Source organism: Calypte anna, chromosome 2, assembly GCF_003957555.1.
Source record: "Calypte anna isolate BGI_N300 chromosome 2, bCalAnn1_v1.p, whole genome shotgun sequence".
Taxonomy (NCBI): domain Eukaryota; kingdom Metazoa; phylum Chordata; class Aves; order Apodiformes; family Trochilidae; genus Calypte; species Calypte anna.
Window position 1 is genome coordinate 45,068,710 of NC_044245.1, and position 23,008 is coordinate 45,091,717.

Sequence of the window (23,008 nt, forward strand, 5' to 3'; positions counted from 1 at the left end):
ATGCACAAATTTCCCAGACCTGCTCATCACAGCTGGTGTCTGGGAAGTGGAAAGCCCCCAAAGGGACAAAGGCTACCCACCCAGAGATTTCTCCTCATGGCCTGTAGAGTAACTCCCCGGTGCTGGCATCCCAGTGGGGCAGCCAGTAGCAGACACCCACTGCAATGTCTGATTTGGCTCCTATCCCCTCATCCTCACCCAGAGGCTCTCAACCACACCATGTCCAAACAAAAGGGCTCTACCAGCCAAACTCTCCATACCAGACAGTGCAACCCCTGCCCCTGGCTGGTCCTGCCAATGCACGCTCACCACACTGTGCCCTCCAGCTCTCCAGGTCTGGCACTCTCTCCACTGACTTCCACTAATTCCAAGGATGTCCCAGCTCAGGGAAGGGATCAAGACCTCCAACCAAACTCGCATCCCCAGCCCTTGAGAGCCATCCATAGAGGCCAGGAGCACTCCAGCCCCCCCGTTACCCTTTTTCTCCCAAGCAGGAGCTGGGACCCTGTTGGGGGGTGGAGTGGAACATTGGGAACCCCCACATTCTGTCCTGGGAGACGTCAGAGAGTCCTTAGCAGCCAACAAACAGACAGAAGGGACCATGGCCTGGATACCAGTGCAGCACCCCCAGTGTGGCTCCCGAGCCCCCCCAGCTCTGCAGTTCCTTCAGTCTTATAGGCTCCCAAAACCCTTCTATCCCCAAGGTAGGAATCAACCCCAGTGCCTGCAGCCCGGAGATGGACCTGGGGGCACAAGCAGAGGTGACCGCTGGCTCCTGTTGCTATTTCAGGATCAGCAAACCTCTACCCACACCCCAGATGGGTGCAACATTTCCCCACAGCCTGGGCACCCCCAGGGTGGGGGGCACCCCAAGACCCCCAGGTACTCACAGCACCCCATCTCCATCAGGATCTTGTTCTCCCTGAAAACTTCTACCCTCAAGGTAGGAACTGACCCCAACCCCCACAGCATGGGTACTCTCCTGCATGCAAGAGTAGAGGTGACCACCAGCCATCACTCCTGTCTCTCTTTCAGGCTTACCCAACGTTTACCCACTGCCCAGGCAGGTCCAGTTCTTCCCCACAACCTGGGCACCCACAGGGGGGGGGACACCCCAGCCCCTCTGGGGTCCCCCAGCAGGTATGTCACCCTCTCTGCTCCAGTACCTCTGGCACCTTTGGCACCTTCACCATAACAGCCACAGGCACAGCCACATCCCCACCACCCATCACCACCACCTCCATATAGCTTGGAGGCTCAGCAAGCCCTGGAAAGCATCCCTGCCCTTGTCTGGGTGAGGTGAGACCAGTAAATTCATTTTCCAGAGAATTTCCCAGACACTTGGGGCTATGTCTCCCCTTTCACAGCTGTAAGTGAGCCTCCTCCCCAGTTGGCTCCACCATCTCTCTGGTATTGCAGCTCACCCCTGGGAGCTCCTCGGCCACCAGCTCCCTCCCCACCTCACCAATGCAGAGCAGGGGGATGTCGGCCAGTGAGAGCCCCTGCAGGGTTCCCCCAGCCCAGCACATCTCCCCCTTACCCACACAGGGCTGCAGAGGGCTCCCAGCGGCTGCTTCCTCCACCCATGGGTCTTCCACGAGGCAACGAGCACCAAAGTGCCTCCACCAGACACCTCCACGCTGGGCAGTGGCACTGCTGCTCTACCAGCTACCCTGTGGGGTCCTGGGGGCTGTGGGACATCCCTGGCCTGGACAGCCCCTAGGACCCTCCAGGGCCAACAGCAGCCCTACCACCATCAGGGCAGAGTGGTGGCCCCAGCCCCCCCAGCACTACCAACATCCAGCCCCACCTGCAAGCACACCAGGGAGGGAAATGAAGAGGCCTCAGGCTCAGTAACCTCTTTAGGGACACTCCCAGGTAGTGACATCCCCACAGGCAGTGGTGACATCTTCCCAACCAGTGATATTCCTCCGAGCAGCCATGTCCCCCCAGCAGAAGCGTTCCCCCGAGGTCCCTGTGCTGGTCCCCACTCCACAGCCCTCGAGAACACAACTGGTGACTTGGCACTGCCTGAGGAAGTGCCCCTTGAAGAGGCCCTGCGGATCTTTGACTGCTCCCTGGAGGCAGTGGGGAACACACAGAAGGTTCCCAGCAGCAGCCCCGAGCCTGCGAGTCCTGGTAACACTGATGCAACCACCCTCACCTTCGATTTTGCCTCCCTCTTGCTTCCTGAGGACCTGCTCACACCTGACTACAGTGTCCCTGAGACCAGAGATGCCTTCTTGAGCATCGATGAATTCATCATGGGGCTGGAGGCCCAGGAGCTGTGGGAGGAGGAGGGCAGGAACCAGCAGCCTCCCCAGCCTGCTGGGACGAAGCTGGGACAGAAGCAAGGGATGAGCTCCCTGCTGACGCCACCCAAAAAGCTCAAGGCCCTTGCGGGCAGCCCGGGGGGAGCAGGAGGGGATTAGACCCTCCGCAGGGATGGGGTGGAGATGGGAGGGGGGAATGGGGGAGGAGGAGCATCTCGGGGGGGGGGATGGATGGTGCATTTTGGAGGGTGAGGTAGGGCGGGGGGTTACAGTAGCTTTGTTGTATGCTTTTCTGTTCTTGTTCCATTAAAAGGTGTTTCTGCAGATCGGCTCCGTGCCTGTGTGGCAGAAGGGAGTGCAGCGGCCACCGGGAAATGGCCCCTTGGAGATGCCAAAGGTCCCATGAGGCCCAAACCAGAACCAGCAAGCAGAGCCCTAAGGGGCTCCCCAGGGCCGAGTCAGTACCAGTGGGACAGGGCAATGGTGGTGGGGACTGCCCTGCCTCTGCCCCTGCAGTTTTATTGTTACTGTGTTCAAAAACACAAGGCAGGGCATGACTGGTGAGAAGCTCCTGAAGGGCTTTTTAGCCGAGCCCTGTCCCTACTGGGTGGGACACTGGTGGTGTTGAAGACAAAGGCCGTGCATCCTTGTTCTCATGTTTGTCTGTCCCTCCCATGGTCCCTGTCTTTGGTCCAGGGCCTCTGTGCTGCTTCTTGTGTGGGACTGTGTCCGTCAGTCCTGCTGGGATTTGTCTGCTCTGGCTTCCCTGGGGAAGGGGCAGGGTTAAGGTTTCAGAGTCTGGCCTCTGATGTGGAGCACTATCTTAGCAATACTGAAAGAGAACTGCAGTTTGTGCCCTACAGCCATCAGGGTAGAGCATCAGCCACAGAGTTGACAGGGCACAAGCTAAGCATTTTATCTCATCTCCCAGCCAAATCATAAAATCCACTGACCTATAAGCAGCATCTGTTTTGAAGGCATTCAGAAAAAAGAGCTGCAACTCTCAAAGATAATACAAGTAATTGCTAATAGAAGTTTTACTATAGTGTGGGAGAAAGGTTTCAAAGGCTAACTGGCCACATGTTGCAATTCTTCTTGTATAAATCTGCTTTAAACTGTGCATGGTAACCTGAATCCCTGCTTGGGATTGCTGGAAGTGAGCAATGATTCAGTGATATTCATCAAAGAACCTTTTTCAGAATGTCCTGCTTTCAGCCTCCTGTAAACCCACCTTCACAGAAGCAGTGAAAAGGGTAGCATAGGAACATCTACAACATGTCCTTGCAGCAGTCCTACAACTAAAGTGGACTGCATGCAGGAGGTGAAGATGCCTTGGAAGAATACTTGGAGCAGCCTCAGGTCCCAGGGGTGAGGAAACACATTCCGTTTCTCTCTTCCCCCTTTTCACTGTATCTGTACAGATAAATCTATACCTGGTATTGCAAGCCACAGGCCTTGAACACTGTCGCACAGACATGGTGTGATTTGGTTTAGGAATCATGTCCTGTTAATAAATATGGGCTCTGCTTCTTTGCCTCTTGGTGGTGCATCTGCAGATCTCTTTTTCTGGATTTTTAGGTTTTTTTATCTTTTATTCTCTCCTTCGTTTGTTTTCCAGTCATTTCAATACCAGTTATTAAAGTTTTCCTGCAGCACCGATGAGCATGGCATTTTCTTTAAAAATGCATAGAATGTAATTTTGTGTTAAACCATGGTAGAAGATTCAAGAAAGATACCAAACATCACAGATCTCACACCAGGACAAGTGTTGTTCAAAGAATTATTTATAAACATGGTCTAAGTGAAATATGTCTAGTCCAATGACTAGCAGAAGAACAACCTTGATAACATGCATTAGAATCAGACAGGTTTCACCTCAGAAGGATGCCAGACAGCAAGATAGAAATCAAATGATTCCCTTATCAGATGACAGCCTCATAAGAATCCCCTCACAGAAGAGTTTCAGGGCCCTGGGGTACTGAAGACCTCTGAAAAACATCAAGGTTGCAAGAAACCCAAGGAAATAGTGGAAGCAGAGAATGTGTAATCAAGCAGAAGGTAGTTAGGGGATGCCCTAGAGGTCAAAACACCTTGAAGTACACTCAGCATAAGTAACCCATAAAAGCTTGATTAGGAGAATTCTGTCTTCACATGCTACAGACTTTGCAACCATTCTGTCTTAAATCAAGACATAATTTTTACCCTCTCAGTCACTTGCCTCCTTGAAACTGCAGTTTTGGATTGAACATGGAAGTTTGTACCATTTGTAAGAACTTCTTTGACTACCCATGCATCTGGCAGGTGTTTCTTCCAGGTTCAAATCCTGCCATGGAGAAGAAAGATTCTCTTGTGTCTCATGGGCTCTGGTTCAGGTCCCAAAATAACTGGGCAGTTCATTTGTCCATTATCCTCTCTCAGCCTGGGCGTCCAGAAGAAGCCACACTAGGCAAGTTTGTCTGTCCTCACAGAGCTGTGCATTTCAAGGGAAGACCATCAACACCCAAAATCTGTGTCCACTTCAACACAACCTTCTCAGCAAGACTAAATTTCCTCAAAGCACTGAGTAGGTCTATTGACAAGTCCTGCACAAGAGTCATAAGTGTTCTTTGTTCCTAATTCATATGGCTGGCCTCTGGGAAGCAAAGTATTTGTCTGTGCTGGTATGCAATCACCTTTTAATCAAGTGACCATGGCTTCTTTTTTGTTATTTAAAAATTCAAGCCCAGTAATGAACTATAATGATTGACTGAAAGCACTTTTGAGGTTAAGGTCTCAAGTAGCATTCTTAAAATTTCGCAAAACTCCCATGAGGTAAGAATTAATGACTGACTTTACAGACGGGGACATTTTCCTCTGAGGAAGCAAGAAGCTAATTTCATGTAGACAATCAGACCTCTAACCCCACAGTACCTGTACACTTTGGCAAATGTAGGCCATGATGTTTTGCCCAGCAGACGGAGGGCAGTGTGCCTGGAACTCATTTGTATGTGTGTTTTGTCTGCTAGCCACCTTCTTTAGCCACTGGACTCTTCTGCCTGGAGTGACTGAGTGTTGTGGTCAAGGTGTAACGTAGGCTAGTACATGTTTTGCATAAAATATGGCCTCTGGCTACAAGGCAGGTTGGCTTTTGTTTGGGAACTTCTTCAGACTGTTTTTTTCCTTGGTCTCTAGTTAATACCTAGGAGGTTATAATCACGTAGACAGTGAACAGAGTAAAATGCAGAACTTCTAATAATAGTCACACTGGATTAAAAAAATGCTAGATTTAGTCCATTTTGTGTGCAACTGCATTTTCCAGCATCTAAAACCTTATTGTTGAAGTGTTAAAATACAGCAGATGTCAGTCAAGCATTTTGACAGACATAAAGCCATGCTTCCATAACTGCCTGTTCCTTCTGGAGTGAGAGGCTGGGGAAAGTTAAAGCTTTCTTGAGTGTTTTATAAGGGCAGAAGCCCTCATGTGGGCTGTTTTAAGAGTGACCCAAGTTGTCTGTCAAGTCTTTAGAAAGGAAAGCCTCTGTACACAGAGGGCGAGCTCAATGTGGATGCCTTAGCTCTCCTGCAGTCGTCCTCTATCTTCAAGTTTGTGGGACTAGTATTGGATCTGATGTAATTTTGAAATGTTTGTTTTTGTTTTGGAAAGCATGTTTTCTAAGTGCATCTCACTTGACTTCTTGTAAGTTGACACATGTGGATTGTCTGCTTGTGTTCTTTGTACTATGTTTACCATCTGATTTCTTCTTATAGTGTGTTATACAGCTCAACTACTTATCACATTTGTGTACAGGAATGTTTGAGGAGAGCTTTGTTTGCCCAGATACAAATATACTAGCCCATTAATTAAATGCTTTTGAAAAATACCTAGGAAATTATTTTGTGCCAAGAAGGTGTGAGTATAAAGACAGTTGATGAATTTGATCACTACTTTTTTTTTTCTTAAAAATCACTGAGTTTTTATATTCCTATATTAAAAGTCAATAATATTTCTGTAGTGAAATGAGGCAACCAGGTGCCACTAATTGTCAGGGAGTGAGCATGAGCTTGTGTTAAGCCCACCTATGCCTGATTAAGGTGGGCCCTCACTGTGCATGAGCAGGATTAGGGGGTCAATAAAAGGTGAGGCCTGAGACACAGGCTCAGCTCAGTCCTGAGCAAGCCAGCAGAGAGATCAGTCGCTCTTGGAGCAACAGCACTGATCCAGGCTAGTCAGCCCTGAGGGCTATAGGCTCAGAGCACTGTTCGTGAATCTCTGCTGGAACACCTGATTGGACCTTGAAGCACCGTACCCTAAAAGAGGTTTGTCTTGCAACATATTTCCAGAGCATGTTTAATGTTTCTGATGCAGAATTAATTCTTAGAGGACTCTGCTTTCCTTATCTTTTCCTGTGTGTCACGTGATGTGCTCTCTTCAGGCACCCTTCTCATACATACAGACTGAGTCATCTTTTCAGGGAATATAAACCATCTTCCTCCACTGAGTCATGCTGGCCAAATGCAGAGTGCCAATCATCAAAAAATGCAGAGCAGGCTTTGCTTCAAAGAGGTTTTGGAAATTGAATGTTTCTCAACTATTACAGATGTTTGGTGAGCAATTCTGAAAAATCTATAAAATTCATTGCTATCTTGAGTATAGGGAAAAGAGTAGTTCCAAGAAAAAATGAACTAATGAAATCTAGTTTCCTATAAATTTCTATTTTGTTAAAGAAATGTGTAGAAATCCTCTAAGGATCAAATCGTTTTGATTATTCTAGTCTTTGGTCTTGGAAGAGGATGAGAAGCTCAGTGGAAATCTCTTTTATTACAGAACATATGAGGCCACTGTCTGGTATCTAACAAGACTCCCTATCTTCTCAGAAACTGAGTTAAAAAGACCTTTTATTTTTGGTAACTAGTAGTCACCAAACTAGAAGCAGTGCCTAAGGGGTTGGTAGTAGCAAAGAAGGAGGTGCTGCTGGAAGAGAAACTTGGTAAGATCCCATAATATCTAATGTGTTGAAAGACAAAGCAATAAAGCAAGTCAGACAGTGATGAAGTCATTTGCCTGTATATGAAATAAACTAGGTCTCCTGTAACTGCTTACGATTACATTACTTGATAAAGCAGCAATTTTATTCAGGGTCAAATGCAACCTGGTATTTTGCAGAGCAGCTTTTTGAATACACACAATGAGAAATTAAACTAATTTGTCTGGTTATGGAACAGCCAAAAGCATGTTGAGGTCCTTAAACTCAGGCATCGATCATTGTTTGGGTGCTTTCGGTTTGGGTTTTGTTTTGATTTTGTACGACTGCTATAAAGAGTTTCTGAATATCTTCTGACCTTGAGCCCTGCTTATGAGGTAGGGTAGGTCCAAAGTTACACAATATTGTTTCTGTTCACAAACAGTGCTGTTCATGTGTGACCAAACTCAGATCTGGGCAAAAGTACAGAGCTTGCAGACTAAGGGGAACAAAGTATTGTAAGCTTATTCCTTCTGGGATGGAGTAACACTCAGCTTATGACTCCAACCAGAACACTGCAGCTGCGGTAATTTGAGCAGTGTTGTTTGGTCTGTACTAACTGGCTTGGCAAGACAGCTCTATCACTAGAGCTATTTCTTTTAAAGAAGAGCAGTTTACCTTAACAAATTTATAGGTGATTTAGCAAGCAACACATGAAACGACTCAGTTGTACACCACACATGAGGTGCTGTAAGACTTGAAGCTGTCTGTCAATTAAGGGGTTATTGCTCGGGGAAAGCTCTCAGCAGAACTAACTGCAGTGCCATTAACTCAGGATATGATATGCTTGTGAGATTTGGATGTGATAAAATAATATTAATAACCTGTTCTCCTGTGGGAGGACTCCCAAACTGCAAAAATTACAAAGCGTGGGCCCATCTGGAATGAACTATTTTAAGACTGCTTCTAAAATTGCACTTAAAATCAGGGAAATTTATATTCTCCACAACCAGTTTTTTCTTTTGTCCTCCTAAGGCTTTTCATTTCTAAACACAGCAATCAAAATCACATGGAAGAAGCTAGGCCATTCACCACTGTGGAAGGTGTTGAACAAAACATTTCTGTAACCTCGCCACTAGCCCTGCCGCATTTAGTCTATAAAGGCTCCTGTTAATTACATATGGCCTTTAAAAGAGGCAGCAGCTATCACAAACAAGTCAATAAAAACCCCAGCTCTCTAGGAAGTGGGAAGTTTTCCCTTTTTCTCCACTGTAGATACAAACCCTCCCTGCTCTGAAGCTAGAGCAGAGCTCACAGCGCTGCCTGCCCGGCAGATCCCTGTGGCCGCCAGCTACCCCAGACTGCTCAGGGGAGCAGCCACGCTGGCCAACACCATGCAAAAAGGCTCCCTGGCTGCCTGCACAGACCTGCACAGCTATTCCAGTGTGTGTGCTGTGAATGCTGGCAGTACCACCCAGACTTCAGTCATTAGCCTAAGGTCATCAGTATGTTTCTGTACATGGGAGTGTCTGCATTTTATGTATCACTATGGCTCGTCTGCGTGTGTGTTTATTTGTTTGTGTGCTTGCTCTGTAATGATCCAGCCTATCTCACATGTATATTTTAAAATATTTTATAAAGTTAGGGTAGATATCATTATCTCAAGGAAAGTGAAGCACCAAGTCAGAGGTCATGGCCTTTGCTGACGGATATAGAGCAAGTCACTGTCAGACACACAACCAGGACGCCAGGTTTCTGACAGTCTCCACTGAACCATGTTACTTTTTTTGCCTCTTCTGTGTAGGAAGTATTATGAATTGTAGATTATCTAGTGTTCATTCGTATTGTTGTGCTTCAGAAAGCCCTGTGGCAATGGAGAAAGGGAATTGTATTTCTTTACCTATGGACCTTTGCCACTAATGCTACTGCTGACAAGAAGACTTAAGTTCAGAAACAATTTGCATTGACTAAAGCCTGCACTGCAAATAACAGCTAACAAGAGGGTTCACGTGCATCCTTTAGCAAATGTTTGACCAAGTAATCATCCGAGTCCAACTGCATTCATTTCCAGTTACCGAAGTAGGTGGTCACAGACTGAATTATGACCTGGAATGCTAAATCAGAGTCCTGCAGACAACCCCATCTGACAATTAGTCCACGCCTCTACTTTGCTGTGGGTTTGTTTACAATGGTCACTCTTTCTTGAAATTATTAGTTTTGTTTAGAGTGACAGAGCTTACTGAAGAGCTGGTTGTTTGGAAGCTTTCAGATTTTGATGTTTTTCCTTCAGAATAGTTATTTTCCCCAGAATTTTTCAGTAGAAAGCATCTTTACATGGATAAAAGATCACTTCAGGGAGTGACACATTTTATCCATAAGATGTTTATTTAGGAACAATATTAAAAGAAGTATAAAGATAAAAATAATTCATAGCCAATGAATTAAAGCATTTCAACCTCAAAATGTTGAAATTAACAGACTGGTAAAAATACTTTGGATTCTGTTTTTAGCAAAACACAGTTTCTCTAAAAATTGAATGCTCAGAGAGGTGGTGGAAACCCCATCCCTGGAAGTTTTTAAGATCAGGCTGGAGAGGGCTCTGAGCAACTTGATTTAATGGGAGGTGTCCCTAGCAATAACAGGAGCGCTGGAACTAGATGATCTTAAAGGTACCTTCCAACCCTGAAATTCTCTGATTCTAAGTGTGTTTTTGTAATACATTACATGAGTTAATTTCAACACTTACTGTTAGGCTGTGTAGTCATTGAACACAGTTCTAGTACACCAAAAATAACTAAGATGCTTTTTTCCTTCTTTCTTGTTTTTGTTTTGTTTTTTTATTTTACTATGTGACAAGGACTGACCATCTTGAAACAGACTGCATTTATTTTCCTTCCCTCTCTGTCTATTTTCCTCCCTCCCCCCATCACTGGGGGGGACTGACATAATGAGGCTATAATCTGGTGAGTTTGATCTCCTTTTAGAGCAGTGTCAAAAGACAGTTTGGATCACTGGACATACACAAGAGTGCAGCGCATAAAATGTGTTTTCTGTCTTGCTTTATGCTCTGTTCTCCTACAGCAAAATACATGTTCAGAAGTCTTCAAAGATAAGATGCTGTCACCTTTCTTTCTGTGTCATGGCAAGTTACTTTGGTGAATCTGCTGCCTGGGATGAAGGAAGGTCAGGCAACAAGTGTTAATGGTCCTGAGTATCCTTGTGAGACTCCTAGGATCTGTGGAAGCCATATGTGCACCTATGGAACCAAGCTCTTTTCTTAGTTCTGTTCAAAAGAGCAAGGCTTCTGTATATGGATGGACATATGGACAGCTTTGATAAGCTTTTAGAGGAGCACATTCCATAAATAACTTGTCGGTATCTTGGTTCCTGTAATTGGAAAATAAAATCAAGAGCTTGTCCTACAGCTGTGCAAATCAATAGGGCTGTGTTAACCTGGGCAAGCTTGAATATAGACTGAAGCACTCAGCACCACTTTCCTTATTTAGCTTTTTGTTATGCAGTGTTTTCCTAATATCATGCTTGCATTGGATGAAGGAGAGATTTACATATTCAGTATTGCTAAGAGGGTACTCCACGTTAAAGGCTAGATTCCAAAGCCTTTACTCATGGTGAGTAGGTCCCTCCTCCATGAGTAATGCCTTGGAGATCAGGGTAGCTGCTAGTGAAATGTTACTTAACACGGGGTCAAGATTTAGGGGACAAATGCTGCCTCTTCCCCTCCTGTGCCTCTGGGTGGATACGATCCCACACATACAGATCCTGGGTGGGTTTGTGTCACATGGGAGCAATTTATGCAGCCAAGAGCCAGAAACCTGTGGGTGGCAGCCTGGTGTTGGAACAGAATCAGGGAAGCTCAAACCAAATTACTGCATTAGAGGTGTATAATGGATATCTCAGAGATGGGGCAGTCCCTAGCACCCTGTCACTCCACGAGTATTTTCTGTAGCTGACCAGGGCATATGTCCTGCTCCATGAGCTCACAGAGAGAGAGCAGTTCCTGTGCTGGCACTGGAGAAAATCCCACTGCTGTTCAAGAACAGATCTGGTGGTGACAGATCAGGGCCATTCCTTCTTCAAAGGAAACAAAAGACCTGTTCTCTGTACATAAATTCCTGAAGACATGGGGAACAGTGCCTATGGACTTCCACTTTTGCCTGCTACTATTAAATCAGTGCAAAAGGAGAGCAGCTGTACTGTGTCAAGCTAAAACCAATTCTCACATGGCACCTCTCCTTCCCTGTCCCACAGGGCCCCCACTGGCTGCCACAATGTTAGACCTTTCCTGAGACAGTGATTGTACTTGTGTCTCCATACTTAACAGCTCCCAATGAACATTAACTTTTTCATTAATTCAGGTTTTTTGCTCATGGACATCAGAACATCCACTGGAGATGAGCTCCACAGCAACGCTGGGCACTGAGGGGGAAAGTGCAGATTTGGTAAAATGACATTGATGCTGAGCATGGGCTGCATGGGCTGCAGGGACTGCAGGACGTGGCTGGTGACCTTTTCTCTTCTTAGGCAAATGTCAGCAGCATGAGTTTCCCAATGGCCTGGCCCTGTCCCCAGCAAAACTTGTGCCTATAGCAATGCTGTTGCTGTTTGGGTGGGAGGTAGCCATCTGCATTAGACCTGGTTTTATAGAGACATTGAAATATTTAATTCCTAACAGAATCAATGTTAGGCTCCTTATTGTCTTTAAAGTAGAAAGAAAGATCTGTGCTGTGTTGAACATGAAATCTAATCTGCCAGCTTTGAGTAGAAGCATATTGGTGAAACACTGGAAGAGAGCTCGCAGGACTTGTTATACTTGTTCTGTGAATAAGACAAGGCTTTCTATTTCCCAGACCTTCATTCTGACAAATTTTACAGGCACTAAAGTAAACAGTTGCCTTTCTTGGAGAAATGATGCTACTAAAAATGGTCTGTCTGGATATATATATTTTTTTAAATGAAAAGGAAGCAAACGCATCATTCCATTCTGATTACCAAAGGCAGTGAATTGTGTCTGCTTCTGACCTGCCTTTAGGCACATGTGTAACCATTATGCAGCAGAACCCATCCAAGTTCATCACTCTCTTTCTCTCTGGGCTCTTAGTAATCATAAGTGGGCTCCATGTCACAGGCTAAGCAGGAGGGCTGAAGCATCTGTAGGAGCTGAAACCATGGAGTTTGATACAGTCTCTGTTCTGCCCACCAGCCCTATCCATACAAATGAATGGCCTCCCCCAAGCTTTTACCTTGGTTTTAATCCCTCCTAGAAAATGAAGTGTCAGATGTTCGTATTAATGTAGTGGTTAACCAGCCTGTGGTAAGAACTTTTTGCTGGACTAGTTTGATTTATACAGAACTTGTCACCACACCAATAATTAAGAGTGAACAGAACAGCAATGCCAATTCTGTATCTCATCGCCTTTCCAATCTTTCAGTTTCGGGGATGAAGCTTCACTTAAGAATTCAGAGTGCAGCTGTTTCTTCAAACAGCAAACACCCTCTTGGAGGTATCAAACCAAAATCATGGTGAATGGTCAAGATTTTAATATTTAGCATTCCTAAAGCCTGCCCTGGCTGTAAAGTACCATGTATTTATTAAGTTGTTATTCTTAAAAATTATTTAGCTCTTTGTGCTACTTAATATCTCAATTTTAGAGACCGAGGGTTAGACTCAGACAGACACAACTTACAAAGCTCTGACTCCTACTTTAGCATCTAACTTTTCAGGCCATACAGAGAAATTTACCTCTTCTAGGCAAGACTTTTTTTTTTTTTTTTTTCCTTCTTGCACTCATAAGCTGCCCAGATCTCTCAGAAAGGCAATGACATAATCACCCCCCCTTTTTTTTTTTTTTGAGACTTGTTCATTGTAATTCTTATTTTCTCTTGCCTTCTTCTCCCTACTCAGATAAGTCCGGTGTTCATGTATGGTCAATCCAGTTCTTGAGAAACAGCAAATGAAATGCAACCTCCTTGGTTTCCTTTCCTGAGGGAAATCTATGAGCTAGCAGACGAGTCCACAGGGAAGCCTTCCGACTTCTGTGTGGGCTCATTCAGCTAGGTCTGGCTTCTGTTGCCCTTCATCTTAGCTTCAGGAGTGAGGTGGAGAGATATAAACAAAGGTCATGAACAGATCTGTGAATGACAAATATCAGGATTGTGGAGCACTTATGCCTCTCCCATTAGCTGTTACAACTTTGGTAACATTGGACCACACTGATGTCCTGAGAGAGTCCCTTTAAACTTAAAAAATTTTTTAAAAGAAGCTTGGGAGAGCATTCAGACAGCGTGCTCCAATTCAAATAATGTCATGGAGCTGCACTCTTTAAACCTGTCATTATTCCTGAGGCTCTAGCAAAGACATCAAGGGCACATTTCAACTGTTTCAAGTCAGGTAATCACAGTTTCTTGCCAAGTCCCAATTTTTTAGCCTGGAAGAATAATCATGCACTTACATTGCCTATTGTTTGCCAATTCTGTTAATTCATTTTATCCAAATTCCATGGAGGAGTGAGGACCTCGCAAGCCTTGTGAAACATGGCAGTAGATAGAGACAAGAGGCTGCAGGCTCAGCAGCTTTCTGTTCTGTCACTATCAGCCCACATGGACAAGCTTACAACTCCATACTAGATGCCTCCAATCAAACTTGTCTTGGAGGGCACAAGAGGGTATTGCAGATGACAGGAAACAAAGGAAGAAAAAAAACAATTTTTAGGAAACCAGCCTGCAGCAGTTCTACTGCTGAGAGGGCCAGGCATTTGTTTCAACTTCTGCTGTCATCTTATAGACAACAGGCAAGATTATATACCATTGGCAGACTTGTCTGCAATTCTCACAAGACCTTCATCTCAAATAGTTAAGGCAAGGCATATAATGAAAAATTACTTGCTCACCCAAATAAACCAGAAAAGGCAAAGTATTGGTTTGCATGAGCAAGCGCTTGCTGAGTGAGCAAGAAGTAGGAAATGTAGCATGAATACACGAAGGAAGAAGATTATTGAAGTTTAAATTGATAAAGCCTTGAGGAAGCTTGAGTCATTGGTGATAAATTTCTGTCTGCAGAGGAAATTAGTTTTAAAGGAATAGGAGCTGGTTTAAAATATATTTGAAGTATCAAATTGCATGTATTTATGCCAAAGTTGCTTTCCCACTCCCACAGACTGGGAATAGAAATTGTGGTCCTCACTTGCCTTTTTGAAAACTGCAGCATCAGTTCTTTTACAGTCAAATAAATACAGAGGTCAAGAAGGGAGCAGATCTGGAGAAATTAATGCTCTTTTGCTGGGCCTCATTTTTGAAATGATTTGGGTCTCCAGTTCTGCACAAGTGGCTGGGAAAGGAAGTAATGGATAAAATCAAATGACAAGGAGCTTGCAGTTGTGGAGCTGTTTATGAAGATGGAATGATGGACAATGTGAAATAGCCTGCCAAATCTGACTCATTTCAGAGAAAAAAAGTCAGGTTGCTTTATCCTCATATATCCTTGGTCTGTTTCAGGCTATGCTTTCTATTACACCAGGATATTGCGTTCTTACCAGCAGTGCAGGATATCACACACTGATAGCTGGGGGGTCTGCTGGAGGTGGGAGTGTGCACAAGGAATTGATTAGAGGTTCCTGTCCTCTCAGTGGCAAGTCACAGAGATTTTAAGATCTGAATACGGGCTTGGAGGAGAGGAAGCTGTGGAGACAGCTAAATCTTAATTACCTCAGGAAGTTTACTGAAATGCTTGGAGAATTGGTCATCCCCAACTCAACAGAAAGGGAGTGCTGCCATCAAAGCTGCTGGGAGCTCAAGAAGGGACTTGAGATCAAATAGATATCCTGAGGTGTGCTGGGGACCACATTACAAATGTAAAGGAAGAAAAAGTTCAGGACATGCAGGTGACCCCTCTCAACTCATTCTCATAAAGCTATTATTCGACAGCAGCTAAAATGGGATGTCAACCCTTGATTATCTGGTTTGTGGATTAACTAACTTTCTCTCGATCTAGTAGCAGTACCCAGTTCCTGAGGATACAATGGACAGCCCTGGTTCCTGCTTTGCCTACTGATGTGGACTGGTGGATTTGCTATGCAGAGCTGGTTGCTTTTTTCCAATGTAGATGTTTTCAACCCATGCTTTTTTGTTGCAGATCTTATGGTTGTATTATCCAGGGCTTCATCTAGCTTATCTTGCAATATCACTGATTAATAGGGAGTGCTTGTTATTCTCATCCCACTACCATTTTCATAACAAGTCACTGTCTAGGTAACCCATAAAAGATTGGGTTTGTTTCTATTCTGGGCTTGGGGTCAGCCCAGTTTGGAAACTTCAAAGACTGCAGCAGGGACGCAGGCCACATCTTGGTTTTTAAGATTAAAACCTCTGTAGCAAGTCAAATATTTTATTGGTGTTTCTCTTTTTTTCCTAGAAATGGCAGATGGCAGTTAAAGTGCTGGAAAAGAAAAAATGAGAGGAAGGAAAACAACAAAAAGTGTAAACAAACCCCATTTGTAGAAGCGTATTGATATGGATTGAGAGTGTGCTTTTGAGGTGATTCCTTTTTGCCCTTTTGTGACATGGTCTCGGGGCACACCAGCTGCATTGCTTCCAGATAAAGATAAACTGAAGGATGAGCTCCAGGGGCAGACATAGCACACTCCAACCAGAAATGGACATTCAGTCCACAGAATTACACAAGAGCTAAACTAAATCACACAGAAACATGTAGTGAGGATGTCAGGGCCTGTACCAACTGTTTTGTTTCACAGACCCAATCCTGCAGCACCATATTATTTACACAAATGTCAGTTTTAGGTATTCACACATTGCACTGACCAAACATCCGTAAGGCCATCATCTTGGGCGTTTTTATTTGTTTCTACTCTTTAGAAAATAAAGATGCTATTGCTGGCAAGTCAGGCACTGCATGAGCTCTCTGGTCCCCAGAACCTGTTCTTATGCTGAGTCACGTTTGGTGAGGGTCTCCAACACACTGCATTTACTTGAAAAGTATTTTGGAAGTTAAATATGTGATAAAAGGAAAAAATCAACTGGCTGCCTGGCTATTTCCTATAGGATTTCTTGCAGTACAGTTACAGCATCTGTGAGGTATAGGTTAGATTAACCATTTTGCATTTCCCAGCCTTGGTACATTTGCCTTTAATATTTAGCTATGCAGTGCTGAAAAAAAATTGATAGAATTTTATTATTACTTATTTTGCTTTAAATGAAACCAACCATTTACTCAGTGTTTAAAATGCTTTAGAGACACAACCTCAACGTATAAAAATCCTTTTCCCATTATCTTCAGTGAAAGCTTTGCCACTGGGCCAAGTTTTCACATGGAAAATGAAAGGCAATATATTTCAATGGGATATCTCTGGGCTGATAGAGAAGCAATAATCAATGAAGAATCTATAACTGCAGTGTATTTACTGTTGTACAGGGTTGTGACAGAAGAACTGATTACAGTCCTTGCTCTTTTTTTGCTAGAAAGGATTTTTCTTCTACTGAGGTACTCCAGTTATTGACTATACTCAGGGAAGGCAACAACAATGAGTGGTGGATTGGAGTATTGCTCTTGTGAGGAAAAGCTGAGAGCTGGGACTCTTTAGCCTGGAGATGAGGAGGCTGGAGATGAAGAGGCTGAGGGGAGACCTTATCAATGTCTACAAATATCTAAAGGATGGGTTCAAGGAAGACGGAACCAGATTCTTCTCAGTAGTTCCCAGTGACAGGATAAGGGGCAGTGGGCACAAGCTGAAACATAGGAAGTTCCATGTAAACATAAGAAAAAAAAAATTCTTTACAATGAGGGTGAGAAGGCACTGGCACAGGCTGCCCAGGGAGGTTGTAGAGTTCCCCTCTCTGGAGATATTAAAAAACTGCCTGGACTCAGTCCTATGTAATGTGCTCCAGGAGATCCTGCTTAAGTGGGAGAGTTGGGTTTGATGATTTCTAGCGGTCCTTTCCAACTCGGATAATTCTGTGATTCTGTAATATGTGTGTGCAGAAATGAGTAAGAAACAGAACTACTGACTTTGAAATATTGGGAAATAGGTATGACCATGTCCATATTGACCAATTATGCAGGCAGTGTTGCCTCTACATTGTGCCAGCTCACCTGTGATATTCAGGCTGCCTGGTATTCTCCCTGACATGGTCTGAGAGTTAGCAGAGGACAAGGACTGCACATGGAAGGTAGTTTGGATGTAATCACATTGCTCTGGAGACATGGGCCCAACGTTGTGGTGAACGCAAAATTCTCTGTGGCAGTTAATTTATGTGCTGGAGAATGGTCCTGAACATGTTGAATTCACTAGTATAGTCAGTGTCTTTGTTTTAATTTCAGTAACACGTAAGAATTGATGTAGAAAAGTGAGTTAAGGAAGATATACCTCCATGATGCAAAATAAGGGAAGGCTGAATTCTTTTGTATTTGCTAGCCTAAATAAGGACTGCAGTTGTTTAGGAGAATAACAGTGCTGCAGTCTCTTATCATTCCTATCTATGTCAGCTTTGGATGCAAACAGCAGGAGATGGCTGAATCTGAAGAAAACCCCCTTAGCCTCACCCTTGAGTCAACTCACATTCTTTGTGGGCTGACTCAGGGCTATCAGCCTTCCTCACTCTCTCTTTGCCACAGATTTCACAGCACTAGGCACACCTTATGAGACAGTATTTTGGGCAGATGCTTGCTATGTTTGTACATGGTATTGGACTTTGGGTGGGAGCTGGGTAGGAATAAGTCAAAGAACATTAAGGATAAGAGAAAGGATGGGGGCACAATAAACACAACCAGCCCCAGCCAACCATCATACCTGAGCTCTACTTCATTTGCTCTTCCTGAGACACAGTTTGGAGCACAGACCTGTGCCTTGTCCTTCTCTCTTTGTCACTGTGGACATACATGGGCTACAACAGCCTATACGGTAGGTCAGAAGTTAGGTGAGCAGAGGTATGAAGCTCCTTTGCTTGTGCAGAACAGATAATCAAATAGTATTAGTGTTCATAACAAGATACCTACCAGTGCTAGTCACACATCTTGAATAACTATATAGTGTGATGTGGTGACTTTAGTTCTACTACTACTAACATTAGGTTTATTTAAAGCATGTTTTAATTGCATTTGTTGCAATCATACAGAGATCTACTATTTGTGGTTGAGTAAAAGAGTATGTGTAAGATCAGTGTAAGTCACTCTAGCAGAGTACAGAAATAAGACAGAAGCCTGTTTCTGTGTAGAAAGCTACTTCACTGTTTAGTAACAAAGATTTTTGATATAACACAACTGATTCCATCAAAATATCAGTACTTATGTCCTTATCCATATAAACAATAATACTTAGGTAAGAACATAGCAAGCAATGTCTAGCTTCATGTTTTGTTAAAATAGGTGAAAACATAGTAGTCTCTATGTGATGCTACAAACACCAAAGTGATGGGTGCTTTTAAGCAGGAAATGCATTCTACCCTTTGAAATTATCTAGCATAGAATCATAGAATTGGCTGGGTTGGAAGGGACCTCAGAGATCATCGAGTCCAACCCTTGAACCACCGTTGCGGTTGCTAGACCATGGCACTGAGTGCCACATCCAGTCTCTTTTTAAATATCTCCAGGGACGGAGAATCCACTACTTCCCTGGGCAGCCAATTCCAATGCCTGATCACCCTCTCCGTAAAGAAATTCTTTCTAATATCTAACCTAAACTTCCCCTGGCACAACTTAAGACCATGCCCTCTTGTCTTGTTGAAAGTTGTCTGGCAAAAGAGACCAACCCCTACCCGATTACAACCTCCTTTCAGGTAGTTGTAGACAGCGATGAGGTCTCCCCTGAGCCACCTCTTCTTTAGGCTGAACAACCCCAGCTCTCTCAGCCTTTCCTCATAGGGTCTGTGCTCAAGTCCCTTCACCAGCCTGGTTGCCCTCCTTTGGACCTGCTCCAGGACCTCGATATCCTTCCTGAACTGAGGGGCCCAGAACTGGACACAGTACTCGAGCTGTGGCCTCACCAGGGCTGAGTACAGGGGCAGAATCACTTCCTTGGACCTGCTGGCCACGCTGTTCCTGATACAGGCCAGGATGCCATTGGCTTTCTTGGCCACCTGGGCACACTGCTGGCTCATGTTCAGCTTCCTGTCGATCCAGACTCCCGGGTCCCTTTCTGCCTGGCTGCTCTCAGCCACTCTGTCCCCAGTCTGTAGCGCTGCTTGGGGTTGTTGTGGCCAAAGTGCAGGACCCGGCACTTGGCCGTGTTAAACCTCATCCCATTGGATAGCAGATGCAAACAGAGATGCCATATTACCCAGAAGCTCAGTAGAGATTTTTCAAGGAGGGAAATAACTCCAAGAGAACGAAAACTGTATATGTTATCAATACCCTGAGGACATTTTTCAGTTCATGTTATGATGCAATATTTATTTTGTGTTGTAGAATGTTGTAGAATGTTCCCGAATGCTCCTGAAAAGGTAGCGGGTGTGACCCCATTGCTGTGCCCAACCTCATGTTTGAGGGGCCAATTAGATCAGCCCATAATTCTGTGCTACCTGCACCAGGGATTCGCTGTGCTACAGGTAAACACACCGGGTGTCCAATAATATGTTATATTGTTGTGTGGTGGGGGGGGTGTGGTCACAGAAACACTATATAAGTAAAGTTACTGCACAATAAAGTTGAAGCTTGTTTATCAACCATATTTGTTGGATTAGTTTTCCCTCACTGTTTTCCAACAATTTTGTACACTGAAAGACTTTGCTCTACTCTTTTTTTTTCCTGTTGTGTAATTATTTTAGATGTTAATGAAAATGCACAAAGCAATTCTTTTTTTTTTCTTTCTGCCTTATACTAGACAAAAATTGAGAGTCTTTGAAAAGAGGAGCAATAATTCAGGGAATAGATAGCAATTTTTCCTGTGCAATTGGTGGCACAGGATTTTTGGGTACTTAAACCCACTACAGCCACAATTTTTTTTTTTTTAATGTTTACTTCTTTATTGCCTACTTTCATTAGTGAATAAGCTGATACTGCAAACCCTAACAGAGTTTAATGCATGTAAAAAGTCTGTTACTGAGTTAAGTGAAGCTTTCCAAAAAGCACAACATTGGACTTGGTGGCTGAGATGACAAATGAAACCTGGACACACACACACAAAAAAGAAACAAGTAGGAATGCTCCTGAGATAACAGGAGGTAATTTACTATAATTAAGGTTTAATTTCAGCACCTGTGTGTGTGTTGGTCTTGTCTTTTTTAGGTGCTGTTATACAAACCAACAGTGTTACAAGAGAGAGAATCTGAGTATATAAAAATACAAACATTTTCATTGGGGATAGTCTCTAGAAAGAGCATGAGATGTACAAATCTTTGGAAGTTTAAATACAACATATGGAATAAAAAGCTCTTGAGCAATATCCCTAGCCCTGCCACTAACAGTTTGTCCAAGACAAATTATTTTACATGTATAAAATGGAAATGATAGCTACTAACCTGCTTTACAGGAGATTTGTGAGGATAAATCAGTTAACGTTCATGCAGTGTTTTCAAAATGCAAAATTCTATAAAGCTCCATGAATTATTGCATCAGTTCTTACTTTAAAACCTCAGCAATGAGTCATAAAATACAAGCTATCTAATATAGAGTAAATGCAAACTACGGTGTCCAAATCTCAAAGACCATGCAAATGAAATCTGAGCAAGCTGGACTGTAAAGCCCTGATAATTCAGCTCTGCATCATTTCTTCCCTTCCAGTAAAAGAAGACTGCCCTTTAGAATCACTTGGCTGCATTAGGATTAGTTGCTGATGAAATTTTTTGAGGGGCAAATGCTGAACCTCTTCTCAGCGAATAATGAAAACCAACACAGTTTACTTTTTACATTCAAGAAAAGGACCCAGCAGCAGGGATTTCTTCACTTTTGAAAGGATTTTGAGACACTGTTCTGTTTTGAGGGAATGTCAAAAAGACAGGAGAATGACTCCTACTTTTTCCACTGATAGGGAAATCAGGTATTCATCTTCTTCTGGCTATTTCTCTCCACATGTGGGAAGTAATCAGCTCAGCAACACAGGCAAGTGCTGATGAGCAATCTCAGTTCGGTTCTGCAATTCAGCAGTATCATGATATGAAGGATTTAACAGCTTAAATAGACTTTACTTCATATGTCAGCATGTTTATGCTTAATATATGGAAGACAGAAGATATATAGGCACTACAAACAAGTGAGTCAAAGGAAGATGAAGCAAGATGCTGTGTTTAGCTTGATAGTCTCAGAATGTAGCATTAATTTAAAAATTGGGGGTAAAAATGTTGGCCCTTGTCCCACGACCTTTGATCCATGCACACATGCAGCTGGTAATAGAAGTTATGAAGGAATATTGCATGCCCATGCCAATTTCATGTTGTTAAGTTAGTTTCAAAGGAGTTATACCAAAGGCAATCACTAGGTATGTGACCAGCTGTTTAGGGAAAATGTCATGTTTGAATTCAAACTGTTTGAGAAATTGTTCAGTTCTGTAAAAAAGACCTGACAGCCCTGCCTGTGATCATAAGTATCTCAGACCTCAGTGTTAGAGTCTCTTTATGTATCTTGTGACCTTGGCAAGAAGAGCACAGATGCCACAAAAGTAACACATTTGTGCTCTCAAAGGGGGGAGGATGGAATTCACAGCAGTGTGGGGCTCAGTCTTTTCTGAGTTTTTGCACTGGCAGCAGCAGATGAGAATCTCCTGTAGTGTGGGAAAGCAAATTTAAGGGGGAATACACCCAATCTTCTCCTCTCATCAGGTCAGGAATGAAAGATGAGTTTAGTTAGGATCAAATACTTGATTTTATGTGCATTTATGTAAGGGCAGTATGTTACAGGTTTTGAAGCAAAAATTAAATGTTCCTGCTCAGCAGAGCTGGTAGAATCACAATTGCATGAAAAATTCTGCAAGAAAGTATTTGTTCTTTAACATGTTCAGGCAGGTCTTGGGCAAGTTTCATCACTGAGTTCATATGCAAAAGATGTTTTCTTTTTTCTCTCTATCTTGAGTTTGTTTTTCAGTCATCACTTTGAATTCTTTCTTTTCCTAGATTTTAAAAACTCCATTGCCTTCCTTAATGCTCAAAATGCATGCCTAGGGGCACATATTTTTATTTTCTATTTATTTTATTTTCTATTTATTTTATTTTCTATTTATTTTGAGGTTCATTTGTTAGTTGTCTTAATTGCACTTCCTTTCTCACAGTGCAAGCTGAGAGCTTTAGTGTGTGCTGAGGACGTTTTGCATATCTTTTCTTCCTAGAACATGATATTTTTTTCCTGGCCTCTTTTTTTTAAAGATCCTTCTATTTGTCCAGATAAATGAAAATTAATCATATACACATAATGTTTATGAAGTTGCACTGGGTGAGCACCTTTGAAGCAAATTGCATAAATATCATACTGTAAAACCAGGACAATATTTTGTTTTGTGGCTTGGTTACAGCCACAAAACCAATCATACTAGTAGAGTTCCTCAGATGCTACTACTGTTTGAGTTTACTTCAAAGTACATCTTTCACGTTATTTACAAAATACAATCAAACCAGAATGTCAGCTATGGCATACAAAAGCTGACTTGTAACCCAATAAATCTTAATAAATTATTACTGGTAATGGTGGGATGATACATGGTTAAAGGCACATGGTCAGTCATTGGGCTTTGTGCTTGGATAATTAAATGAGATGGTGGTTTTCTTTCCCTAGTAGTACCTTGTAAAACTATCAGAAAAAGATGGTACAGAGGAAGCTGACTGGTAAGAGAAAAGTAATGT

General features: G+C 43.3%; 1 protein-coding gene across 1 annotated transcript; it reads left to right on the forward strand.

Moving 5' to 3' along the window:
• Positions 1 to 601: 601 nt before the first annotated feature.
• PRR22 (proline rich 22) lies at positions 602 to 2,837 on the forward strand. Its single transcript, XM_030444640.1, has 3 exons — positions 602 to 704; positions 1,549 to 2,301; positions 2,587 to 2,837. The coding sequence occupies exons 1-3, from the start codon at positions 602 to 604 to the stop codon at positions 2,835 to 2,837; spliced, it is 1,107 nt and encodes a 368-aa protein (XP_030300500.1).
• Positions 2,838 to 23,008: the final 20,171 nt, after the last annotated feature.